The 13401-nt window shown below is 41.4% G+C and overlaps 1 protein-coding gene and 1 long non-coding RNA gene across 2 annotated transcripts in view; one reads left to right on the top strand and one right to left on the bottom strand.

Annotated features, from left to right (window-relative positions):
• Positions 1-13401, bottom strand: part of LOC306936093 — a 117539-nt gene that overhangs the window by 31637 nt on the left and 72501 nt on the right. The window lies entirely within an intron of this gene.
• Positions 2049-4455, top strand: LOC306937283 (sterile alpha motif domain-containing protein 9-like). The gene is made up of 2 exons (XM_079520949.1): positions 2049-2116; positions 2845-4455. Exons 1-2 carry the CDS (start codon positions 2110-2112, stop codon positions 4314-4316), a joined length of 1479 nt encoding a protein of 492 aa, XP_079377075.1. The 5' UTR covers positions 2049-2109; the 3' UTR covers positions 4317-4455.

Below are 13401 nucleotides of genomic sequence, written 5' to 3'. Positions count from 1 at the left end.
GGTAGAGAAGGCACTAGGGGTAGAGAAGAGTGGGCACTAGGGGTAGAGAAGGCACTAGGGGTAGAGAAGAGTGGGCACTAGGGGGGTAGAGAAGAGTGGGCACTAGGGGTAGAGAAGGCACTAGGGGTAGAGAAGAGTGGGCACTAGGGGTAGAGAAGGCACTAGGGGTAGAGAAGAGTGGGCACTAGGGGTAGAGAAGAGTGGGCACTAGGGGGGTAGAGAAGAGTGGGCACTAGGGGTAGAGAAGGCACTAGGGGTAGAGAAGAGTGGGCACTAGAGGTAGAGAAGAGTGGGTACTAGGGGTAGAGAAGAGTGGGCACTAGGGGTAGAGAAGAGTGGGCACTAGGGGTAGAGAAGAGTGGGCACTAGGGGTAGAGAAGAGTGGGTACTAGGGGTAGAGAAGAGTGGGCACTAGGGGTAGAGAAGAGTGGGCACTAGGGGGGTAGAGAAGAGTGGGCACTAGAGAAATCCGGGATACCAGGATAACTGGGTACTAGGAATAGTGGGCTCTAGGGAAATGTGTGCGCCTGGAAGAGTGGGCACTTAGGGCTGGAGAAGAGAGGGCACCAGGAAGACTGCAGGGCACACAAGAGCCTTCCAGCCTTACTACCCGAAAAGTCAGCCATACTGACATTTTACAAAAATAGCAGATCTACAAGCTCACAACATGTCGCCTCGTAACATCTCACAGTGGATGTCCTCCAACCACCTCAAGCTGAACCCAGACAAGACTGAGCTTCTCTTCTTCCCAGCTAAGTCCTGCCCGATGCGGGAGCTAACTATTTCCGTAGACAACGCCCTGGTAACGTCTGTCCCAACAGCCAGGAACCTTGGTGTTGTCCTGGACAGTCAGCTCTCGTTCAAAACTCACATCACAGCTGTCACTCGATCCTGTAGGTTCACACTCTATAACATACGACGAATTAGACCGTTCCTCACCCAGGAATCATCCCAGCTCCTAATCCAGACAACAGTCCTGTCAAAACTTGACTATTGTAACTCTCTCCTTACTGGCTTACCGGCATGTGCACTGAAGCCTCTCCAACTGATCCAAAATGCCGCAGCTCGCTTGGTCTTCAACCAGCCAAAATTCTCACATGTCTCCCCCCTGCTCCGCTCCCTGCACTGGCTCCCGGTCGCTGCCCGCACAGAATACAAAACTCTGATGTTGGCATTTAAAGCAACCAAAGGTATGGCTCCCCCATATCTTGCCAGCATGATTGAACCCTACAAACCCTCCCGCGCACTCAGATCAGCCAACGCAGGGAAGCTGGAAGTACCCTCACTAAAAACGCCGGGACAACGCTCCACACGTCCCAAACTCTTCTCCCTTCTGGCCCCAAAACTGTGGAATGCACTTCCCGTTGCAATCAGAACTGCAGCATCACTCCCGATCTTCCGCCGTAGTCTGAAAACCCACCTTTTCAGACTCCATCATGGCCCATAGCACTTACCCTACCCCCCTTAGACAGCACTTCTTAGACTTATATAGCATTTGAAACAGACTTATAGCATGTCATGTAGACAGCACAATAAGTGCATTGTATGTAGTCATAGCACTTCATAGTATATAGTGTATAGTAGTCATAGCACTTCATAGTATATATGTACAGCATAGTATAGCATATGTGTAGTTTATATGTATAGTGTCATTATATAGATATGTTCTAGTTATAGTTTATATGTATAGTGTCATTATATAGATATGTTCTAGTCACGTTCTTAGCTTACGCATGTTTCGCGATAAATGCTTTTTACATATGTGATGTATTCCCATGCTTTTTGTTCTTGCTTATTGTAAGTCGCTCTGGATTAAGAGCGTCTGCTAAATGCCTAAATTGTAAATTGTAAATTGTAACACGTGAAATTGCTATTTTTTAATTGCTTAAGTATAAAATAGAGTTTACTTTAATTCAAATTAAATTAATTAATTAAAGTATTACTTGTAGTATTACTTTAATGGCATGTCTTGTATTAATAATCTGAAGCTGTAAAAAAACAGAGAATAAAAGTAGGCTAAACTGTACTTTTCTCTCTTAACTCACTCAGTGCCACAGGACGCCTTTGGTGAAGAAGCACATCTTTGGGTGAACTGACAGTGGAAGAACCATGATGGGTAAGTACATTACTCAAATACATGTAAGACCGTGAAACATATTATATTTAGTTTCTCACTTTTAAATTTGAATTTTAATAAGACCAACAAAACAACATAATCAATCCTTATGTAGATCGGCTAGTTGAACTATTTTAAAATGTTTTTTTAAAATAGTAAAAAAATGGCAAATTAGTTTAGGGATAAGGGATAAGGATGGGTGGCACAAGATGGAGCCCAGCGTCTGCTGAGCTGTCGTGGTCCCACAGGCAGCGAAAAGAGACACACGGACTCACTAAAATAACCTGAATCTCCGTGCTTGTGCCATGAAGTGTAAATGCAATCCTTTGTAAGTTTGCAACAGTGTGGGTGCCCAGTGTGGGCCCCGCACAGTTTGTTGAATTTGTCCCATAGCTTGGGGGCTGTAACCATGGCGACGTTAGGTCCCATAGCCGTCGCATGGCCCGAACAGCAGGGTATAAAAACGGATATAAAAACACCAATAAACAGCTTACATTTTGGGAAAGTGAAAAACAGGCGTCGTTATTTTATGCATATGCAAATTCAGATCAGTTGCTCCAGTGGGAGCCACTGAGGAGAAGGGGTTTTGAGGACAGCTTCCTGTGGACAGAGCTTTCGTTAATTTGTTGTAAGATAACTCAGGCATATCTAAAGTGCAATAACAGGAATTTGTTCATATTCTGGTATCAACGAACAACCAATGCTGTTCTTTTGTCTCTGCCTTACAGCTGGTCAACCCGAGCAGCCTGAGAACTGGACTGAATCTCAGGTAAGCTCCTGGCTAAGAACTGTCGGAGTCAAAGAACAGTACGTCAAGAAACTACACGAGGAAGAGGTTGATGGACGAGTTCTCCTCAAACTGAAGATGGACTATCTGAGGAAGGAGATTGGTATGAAATCAGGGCCTGCTCTTCTGCTAATCAATGAGAGAGATGAACTTATTAAAGGCCCTGACACCACCTCAGGTCAGCAAAAGACATTAAGTGTCCCAAAAAGTAAAAAGGGAATTAAGAGTAATGAACAGAAATCCAGTCAATGTCTTCCAGGGGGAAATGAAGGTCACCCTGTATATATTGTAGAGACAGATCAAGGTGTGCTAGGTGAAAAACAAACTGGTCAGGAACATTCTGTCTGTGTGTTGACCTCAAAGGAGGACTGCAAACCACGACCTTTCGACAAAGATGGCAGTGATTTTACGTATGTAAAACACAGGGTTTTGGAGCCTGAGTCTGGTGTTTTTGATCTGATTAATCCTTGTCATGAATACAAGTCCTTTGCTACAGCTGCTACATTCGACCGTGTAAGCATACAAGCTAAATTTGCCAAAGAGGTTCTCAAATTTGGTACTGGCTGTATGAATATGAGATCAAATGGCACAATTCACTTTGGTGTGATGGACAGCAGAGATGATGCAGGGTACACACACGGTGAGATCATTGGCGTCCCTGTGAAAGAAAAAGACATGTATGTAGATGCATTAGATCACATTGAGAGGAGCTTCACTCTCTCTGACAGTGAGCATGTACGCCAATGTATACGTCCACCTCGCTTCATTGAAGTGATTCATCGCACAAGTAGTGAGAAAAGTTATGTAATAGAGGTTGACATTGTACCATCCGTAAGTATTGTCAATGGCAGAGTGTATTCAGTTTGCCTACCAAACTTCAAAGAGGAGGACAACAAAGTAAAATTCAAATTTGAGAAAGGTACAATTTACCGGAGGGTGGGCTCAAAATCTGAGACGGTGATTGACAAAGATCAAAGTGACTTCTACCACAGAGTTAGAGATAGGGATGCTCAAAGGAAGGAAGCTGAGGATGGTCAGTCTTTTCATACACCGGGTATTCGCCAAGATCTAGGCAGAAAACTCACAATGCTTTTTACCAGTGGCAAGAAATTCATTGAAAAAGAGAAATGGTACATACTTGTCACAAACCGATTCAAACCAGAAGATCTTTGCAGCATTGGATGGCTACTCAACATGAACGTATTCTGTGTGTTTGACTTTGACCCAGACTCAAATAAGTCAGGACTATGCAGTAGATTCCTGCAAATTTGCATTTTATGCAGAACTACAGAATACCAAGTGGTACAATCGGTGAATTTAAAAGCCACTTGCATCTGTTTGAGCAGACAAGCTGGATCTTTTGTAATGGCCGCACTGACTACAAAGGAAATGAAAGCCCCTGTGATGAAATGACTTGGAACAAAACAAAATTGACTCTCCTGAAGGAATCTGTGATCTTGATCTGTAAACAGATCTTGCAAAATGCACCATTCCAGGTGCTTTTCCTTCTCACATCTCCAGTTGAGAAACCACTCTTGCACACCTTTAATGAGTTTTTTGCTAATATGGGAGGTCATGATGACATAATTTGCATCTCTGAATCCGAGGAATACTTTCAGAAGTGGCAAAGCTCTGCCGAGTGTTTATGTGAAGCAAAAGATGTGGACCGTTTCAGTGTTGTTGGAATGAAAATGAGCCACATTGATGGAACATTGCAGCAACTCCAACCAATAACATCACAAGCCACCACACGTTTGCCCACGGTTGTAAATGGGCAATGTGTTCTTGAAACACGCGAAGAAGAAAGGATGTATTCTCTTGAAATTCTGAGTATCAATCACTGTGATGAGACGAGTGAAGAATTCATCAAAGCAGAAAATGCCAACATTGAACGCAAGTTCTACCATGGCGGAAGAGTGGCTTGGTTGAATATTTGGCTTGCTGAGAGATCATATGTTGGAGAGATCATTGAAAGGGATGCTTATCGTGACATTTCTAAACTTGTCAGTGATACCTTGAAACAAAATACTGATCAGAATCCTGTGAGCATCTTCAACATCTTCCATCAGCCAGGTAGTGGTGGAAGCACTGTGGCGAGGCAACTGCTGTGGAACAACCGGAAAGATCTAAGATGTGCTGTGGTGAAGCCATCATACCCTTATTCTGTTGTCACACAACATGCAGTTCAGCTAAGAGAGTATGAGGAAAGGGACTTTCAGAAATGTCTTCCTGTGCTCCTCCTCATTGAAGATTCAGACAAAGAATATCTTGATGATCTGAAGAATGAACTAGAGTTTGCCATTAATACCAAACAAGTCCACCAAGGAACACTTTGTTTCATTTTGTTGAGCTGCAGACGATCTAATGATCCAGAGAAGAAATGCAAAGAATCTCCATTACAGAATGTTTCTGTCACTCACCATTTCTCTCCTGTAGAGAAGAGGAAGTTTGCTAAAAAACGAAAGATTCTTGAGGGACAGTATCAGCCGGAATTCATCTTGACATTTGTTTTGATGAGTGAAGAATTCAAAAATGAAACTATTTCAAAGTATGTTAGAGCATTTGTGACACATTTGCTTCAAGGCATTGATCCTGACTCTGTAGTCACTCGCCTCATTCTCTATGTGGCATTGCTTAATACATACGTCCAAAACTCTTTCATTTCTCAGTCCCACTGTGAAGCTCTGCTTGCACTAACCTTCCCCATGGATATGTTTCGCCGACATACATTTGAGAAAGCTCTCAGTGAACAAGCTAAACTGATCTTCATACACCTACGCGACGAGAAGACTTACATTGAATCAGTCAGAATAATCCACCAGAAGGTTGCCAAAGAAATCCTCCAACAGCTTCTTGGAGACCAAAAGAGCCAAAGTAGTTTGGCAATGGATCTTCTCCGTGAGAATGTGCTTTTTGAGGAAGAGTATTTGGGTTTTTTGAGAGCACTGTTCTTAAGGCGTTGCAGAATCAGCAAAGGGGATAAAACGGATAGTTTTTTCTCTCTTCTCATAGAGCATGTGCGTGATAATGAACACCCAGAAAAGGCGATTGCTTTACTCACGGAAGCATACCAGAGATTTGAAAAAGATGCATTTTTTGCACAGCAGCTTGCTCGCCTTCATTATACCATTGAAAGGTTTGAAGCGGCTAAAGACTGGGCAGAGAATGCAGCCAAGCAGATGCCCAACAACTCGTACATACTAGACACAAAAGGTCACGTGTTCAGCAAATGGTTCAAAACTAAGTGTAAAGCCCTTGAAAAAGTACCCAAGACGGCAGAAAATACAGCAGATGCTGTGGACACTGCACTGAAAGCCATGGAGTGCTTCAGAGAAAGTCAGAAGGCAGCTGTTAAAGATCCAGGAACTATGAACGCTTCAGGGTATTATGCTGAGGTTGAGGTTGGATTAAGCCTGCTGAAATTTATGTCTTCATTGGATGTGTTTTCCAATGCACACAATGGTCATTCCGAATACATGCGATATTTGGTTACAGACTACATCCCTGCAATAGTTGAAAATCCTTGGGAGCGCTTTCATGATCGTTTGAAAAGTCTTCAGAAGACAGTGCAGGAAGCCTTGGAATGGATCTCAGAGGAACTCAGCTTCTTCCAGAAAGACATCAATGAAGATGAAGAGGACACCATTGTATGGTCAGAGAGGAAGACAAAATATCCTTTGGCATGGTTGGGGGAGAAATCTGTAGAGTATGGGAAGTACTTCTCAGACGCTTCCACAGCTTTATCACAAGTTTATCACTTGGGAGGAGGCAATATCACATGCATCTTTGCTAAACTGAAAGAAACTGGTGCAGTTAGACTACTTGAGTCCATCCTTTCTTTGTACCCAAGGAACCCACTGAAGGCCAAGCTTGAACAAATGGATCTTTGCAATTACATAGCAACCAATCTAGCTTTGAATTGCCTATCTCCTCAGTCTCAAAAGATAGCTACCCTAAAAGATCTACAGGGACTCAGTCAGCAGTTCCCGACTGAGAAAAAGAAGTGTTTTCCTAGTGCACTTCTCTTGCAAACCTTGCTGTTTTGGCCAGAGGATCATGACACAGATCAGGAAAGAGAAAACAAATACGGAATTGTTCAAACGGCGGTGGAACAAATGAACAGAGTGTATTGGACAAAGATGAAGGAAATTCCTCCACGAAAGAGAAGAACTTACACACATTTCTTTCTGACCAATGGTAGTGGATTGGACAAAATTGTCCATAAAACCAAGATTGAAACAATTACGAAGATGCTCTCAGTCTCTGAAAAACGGATGAAATGGTACAGCGGTGAAGCATGGAAAATGCCAGAGATTGCTAAGATTTTGAAAAGTGTGTCTGGGTGGACTGAAGATGGAACCGTGTACCTTGAAGGGCCAAAGAAAAAGAAGTTCAATATTGTCCCTCTTCATGTGTCTTCAGTACCTTCTGGTAATGAAAACATCACATTCTACTTGGGATTTACGAACAGTGGACCTGTTGCATACAACATTACAGTGACAAAATAGTTTTGCATGAGAAATGGTCTTTCATGTTTCAGCAAACAATTAAACACATAATTGAATCTTGCCTTCTCCAAAGACTAAAAAGAACATTAGTTATACAGCAATTGCTTGTTAGTTTATTTTCCGCCGCTTTTCCGCCGCTTGTGATCAAGATTCAGACCGTTGACACAAACTCTGAACAATATGCAACAAATGCCTGTAAGAAAAGAAAATAAGGCTTAAGTTATAATGCACATAACATGCAAGAGTATACATGCAGGATTGTACGTTAAACTCATTCATTCAAGATATGTTTTGGAAATATGCCTTGTTTATGTTATTGTCAGGACAATTCACCTTGACCTTAACTTGAACTTTGTTCCTCAACCAGAGACTGATGTTTTTGCTGATACTTCTTTGTCCAGAGTGTAATTTTCACAGATTTCACATGATTGTATTATAGTTTGAACATTCTATGGTGGGGTAATGTTAAAACCGATGTTTGATCTCATGGGAGGGGCTGTTCCATTGCACTGATTTTGCTCTGGCCTATTTTTGGAAGAGAGCTGTCTCTTTCCATGGGTTTCAGGTCTGCCAGAGCTCTCTCTGGCTAATAAGCCAGACCGAATCAGCCGTTGGCAAAACAAAATTGCCTGCCGGCGGATTACGGTCTGGAGAGGCTCAATTGTACGCCCATTGCCTACACCAGAGAACTGGTGTGGCCAATCGGGACACGGTATGCAATATGGGCGGGCTTTGGTACAGTGACGTTCAATGCTTGAGACCTTTGACTGACAGTAGCTCTGACCAATTGCGTCAAAGAGAAATTTTTTGAACCCGCCCCCCGGGAAACAAGATCCATACACAGCATCTCCAGACTCAAATACCACACGACAGTGTGATTTGAGTCTGGCTTATTAGCCAGGCTACTCTCTGCCTCCACCACCCACACCTGAATGTCATTTGCTTGTCTGATGTACAGTATATCAACCCACAGAACCGGTCCTCTTTGTCAGACCACAATGTTTGTTGAACTGGTGCTAGCTGTTGCCATTGTTGAAATGTTGTTTAGCATTGCAGCATCCATAATATGTTTAGTTCATCGTGTCTGACTAGTTGGCACAAGTGCCTTGTTATATTGGTCTCGGTAATGGCAAGGATTTGCTTTAAAGGGGTTTTCTGCCATTTATTTAGCTTCCACTTTTTCTCCTGTTTTTGTTTTGTCAGTTAGGGAGGCTATTATTGTTTTTCTGTTTGATTCGGTAGACCAATTGAGTTTTAATTTCCTAGTTAGTGTGGGTTTTCTTTTATTATTTTGTCCTTCAATACCCTGATATCTCAATTGCTTCCATGTATGCAATTATAAATGTTTTTATTGTTTGTCTGTTAATATTGTTTCTGTAAATAAATCTTATCTTATTACATTTAAAGTGTTTCAGCAGCTTATTCTTGTAATGTTGGGTTTATCTTGGTGAATGTGGCTTAACATTATTACGTAAACCAAACTACGAACAGCCACATAAGAAAGAAATGCTTCTAATTCATAACATGCAAGCGTATATATACATGCAGGACTTTCCCAGAGTGCATGTTAACTTCACCTTAAAGGACCACTTCACCACTTTTCAACCGAACTTCATATAATAGGTCCTAACTAATAATCATGATAAAATACCACCAATTTTTTTCTGCTCAGTCTGTGTCTCATAGGAGGGCTGTGGGCAGTTCAGAATCCCGTCCACCAGTGACATCATCGATGGGGAGTCCAAGCTAATATAAACTGCAGGCTTTCTAGCCCTGAAAAGTTGCAATGCGAAAATGGAAGCCATCGTTCTCACGATAAATACAAATCTTGTTTAAAAAAAAATCTGCCTAATGATGATGTCACTGGTGGACGGGTTTCTGAACTGCCCACAGCCCTCCTATGAGACACAGACTGCCATTTTATCATGATTATTAGTGGGGACCTATTATATGAAGATAGGTTGAAAAGTGGTGAAGTGCTCAACCAGAGACTACATGTTGTGGGTAGGGGTGCACCGATGTGGAAATTCTTGGCCGATACCGATGTTTTAAAAAAACAATCTCGCCGATAACCGATAGTCACCGATGCCGATGTTTGTATACCGCATTTTTCCAAATGGTAGCCCGGGCTGTTAATATGCAAAATCGATTTGGACCCCGGCGTTTATAAGGAACTAGGCTGCTATTTGCAGTAGGCCGTTATTTATTTTTGCACCGGTCTGCACCGGGCAATTATTTGGTTACAGTTCCTGTGCAAAATGAAAAGGTATGATCATTGATAAACATACATAGCAGGCAGTCTTTTTGATTTAATATTGAGAATAGGGGAGCTTATAGGCAGTTACTGCTGCTTAATTGATTTGACCTTGTCATACCAAAACTTTCCTGCAAGTGTCCCTGTGGGGCCTTTTTGCCATTCATCCATTTCTCCCAGTCTTCATAAATTTTGTGAATTTATAATAGGCCTAAAGTACACAATACTTAATTATAGCCTAGTGTTCTGGTACTTCCCACAATACCTGGCTTGTATTGTGGCGAATATCGAAGTGATGATGTTGACGCATTTGGTAGCTTTATTGTTGTTCATGTTTTATGTTTATTTAGCTTTCAGGAGGAGCACAGGTTTAAAAAAGAATGCAATTATTGTGAAATGTTATTTTTCTTTTCTCTTTTTAAAGGCGTAGTGAAACGGAAATGGTGGACATTTTATTTTGAAGTTTCAGACGGTCTCAAGTTGAAACACCGCTATGAAGTTTCTGAACCAATCAGAGCGTCGCATCCCTTCAGGCGATGGGACGGTCGCTAGGGACTGTTGCTATGCTATACGCAGCAGCATTGTTTACAAATCAAATAGACGGCCAGTTGTACCAGTTTACTGTTATGTGGCTTATTTCTACCCTATAATGTTTTCAGATACATATTTTAGCGTGATGATTAAGTTGAAACCGAGTAATACACTGTCTGGATGTTATCTGGAATGGGAATAAAAACGGAGGATTTCTGTAATCAATAGCAGCTGTGCTGCACGGATGAGCACATATGGAGAGGATACGGGTGAGCTTCATTTTTATTGGCTTTTATCAATGTGGGCCTCGACACGTCATCACGCAGCATGTTTTCGTTTTCAGGAAGTAATACAAAAAAAATTTGTATGGACTTTTGATATAAAAACACACAAAAATCTGAATTTTCCCATTTTTTTGGCATCCATTGTTAGGTATGCTCATATGATGACCACGGAGATGGTCTAAAAGTGTGATTTTTTTTAAAATTTAACTACACCTTTAAGTGCTTGTACAAGATTGATTCAGATTTGGCTCGTGGATAATCAGATGTGATGTGGACGCTGTGCCTTTTTTAATTACACTGTGCTGTAAAAGTATACAAATGTGAATATGATCATGCTAAATACTGTATGTTTCGCTGTCCATTCAGATTCACTGTATTGTCACTTAGATGCACGGTTTAAGTACATACATGTATGTACGTAAACTAAATCTACAGTTGATTTAGTTGACTAAAATGTATTTTGTCAGGCCTTGATGGAATCAAAATGACTGATTTTACACTTTCTGAAAATAGCAGATCTACAAGCTCACAATGTGTCGCAGCGCGATGCGTTGTGAGCTTGTAGATCGGCTATTTTCAGCATGCAACCAAGTGTAAAATGACTTGTGTCTTTTACTTATACTGGATCTCGTGTCCACTAGATCTCGTGTCCACCCTAACATTTTAGTCTAGTTTTTATTTGTTGACAAAATCGACTATATTTCGTCATAGTTTTAGTCATCATGGCTTTGTTTATATTTAGTTTCTATGTAGTTTTTGTCAGGGGAAAAAAGGTAGTCGACGGACATTTTTCGTCATAGTATTAGTCGACGACAACAACACTGCACACAGGGCAATAATATCAGCCAAACAGTGCATATAGTGCAGTGTACTCAAAGGTGCATCGATGCCACTTTTATTGTGCTTATGTCCTCCGCATGTGGCCTTTATTCCAAACGGTGTTCAGATTAAATTCTGAATGCAGTTTTCAACTTTCACCTCATGTACATTGAGCTCAGAGCCAGCTGACAAGGCTACATATTATATGGGCGTAATAAGATACGAGATAAGACTACGGGGAAGTTCAGGCACCAAAGCAGTGCAGCAGTTAAAAAGGTAGGGCAACTTGGCACGGGAAAAAAAGAACTGCAGATACAGAATGACAGAGAGAGACATTCAAAGCAACACCAACAGTAAGGTGGAAAAAAGAAAAGTATGTGTGTATGTAATATTTGCGGGCGAGCCATCTATAGCCTTTCTTATCTATGCTGTGAACTACAACTATCCCGCCCCCTCGAGAGACCCGGAAAAGAAATCCCCGTTCATTTTCCTCATAGACTTTTCAGAAAGTATTTATTTAAAGACGTTTACAACGCGGACAAAGCCAACTCTTGTCGTGACAAATCATGACAATAAACACAATGTTTTGGGCCAAACAAAGAATTAGAAAGTAGAAACAAACGGCAGGTTACAACACTTTTTTTTGTTGTTTTTCTTCTTTGTAATTATTGGTTTGGTCCAAAATATTGTGTTTGTTGTCATGAGTTGTCACGACTCGAGTTGGCTTCGTACGACGCTTAAAGGTCTTTAAATAAATACTTTTTGAAATGTCTATGGGAAAAATGCATTGGGATTCATTTCCTGGGCCTGCAGGCGTCGTCATGAAAGGGGCCGGGACTGCGACGCTCTATTACAATAGTGCATGTTGGGTTACAGGTGCATGATGCGAAGAGTGTTTAGTGTAACACCAATGTATTTTATTATTATTATTTAATTTTAGTTTACAATGCATTGTAGCCTATATTTATTTATTTTTTGTGTTACACCCAGAGGTCGAAAATCGAGTAAGTCAACAACTGTGCTGGACTCCAAAGCCACCGCTCTCAGGATGAACCATTTACCCTCTATTGCAATGACATTGCATTTAGTTTGGCGGTGTGGCTCTGCTTGTGTGATATTACAGATATACCGCATGTGCAACAGGCAAAGCAATGCAGTGAACTGTGCCTTTTTCTACAAACTGTTAAAGTGTTCTGTCAATTAAGCAATGTATCAATCAATGACTGATGGTGTTAGATAAATTAGTATCTTAATTGTTTACACATCATATCAAGTTGGTCAGCACAGATAGAACTTGGCCCAGACCGTGTTCCATATGTCATTCTTATTTTGTCACCCTTAATCTCCCATATCATAATTTTACTCCTACCCTACTGCCTGTTTACACAGGGTTGTTCATCTTATCCTATAAAATGTCATGTCATCCATGTTTATGGCCAAAATATGTTTTCATCTGTCCCATTTAATATCTTAGGGAAGGCTCCATGAGGTCTGCCAGCCCCAAATTCACCATACTATAGTGTGCTGTTTTGATTTTAGTTTACATGCAGCTGCTTCAATATCAGTGTGGCCTTGGCCGAGTGGGAGTCAGGGAGTGTTTCTCTCTGTCGAAAGTTCACAGTGCAGGGAAAGTTATCTTCAGTTGCCATAGCAACACCAGCCTCTGTGCTTTCCCGGCTTCTACGGCATCAATGACTGAACCAAGGAAGATGAATTCTGCGTCGCTACGCCATCCTCATCATCAATGCATTGGACTAATGAGAGCTGATCGCCAACCCTGGTCTTGTCATCTGATATTACGGATATGAACTATTTACCAGCCAATGAACGTTTATCAACAAATGACGTCAGATGCAGTATTAAACCTGGAACAATACTGTGAAGAAGAAGATTCAGCACTCGGACAATTGGACTATTTACTCTAAATTATATGATGTATTATACTAGCTTAATTCCATTACATTTTCCTCTGTAAATTGACTTTATATCTACTAAAAATTCAAGTTAAAACCTGAAACTCCTCTCAGAACTTCATTTCATCTGCCTCCAAATTCTTTTTTAAGGTCCTTCTGTTTTTTATGGTACCGTGACTGTCATTCAAG

The sequence above is a fragment of the Electrona antarctica genome (assembly GCF_951216825.1).
Source record: "Electrona antarctica genome assembly, chromosome: 14".
Lineage (NCBI taxonomy): Eukaryota > Metazoa > Chordata > Actinopteri > Myctophiformes > Myctophidae > Electrona > Electrona antarctica.
This window is presented reverse-complemented; position numbering and strand designations above follow the sequence as displayed.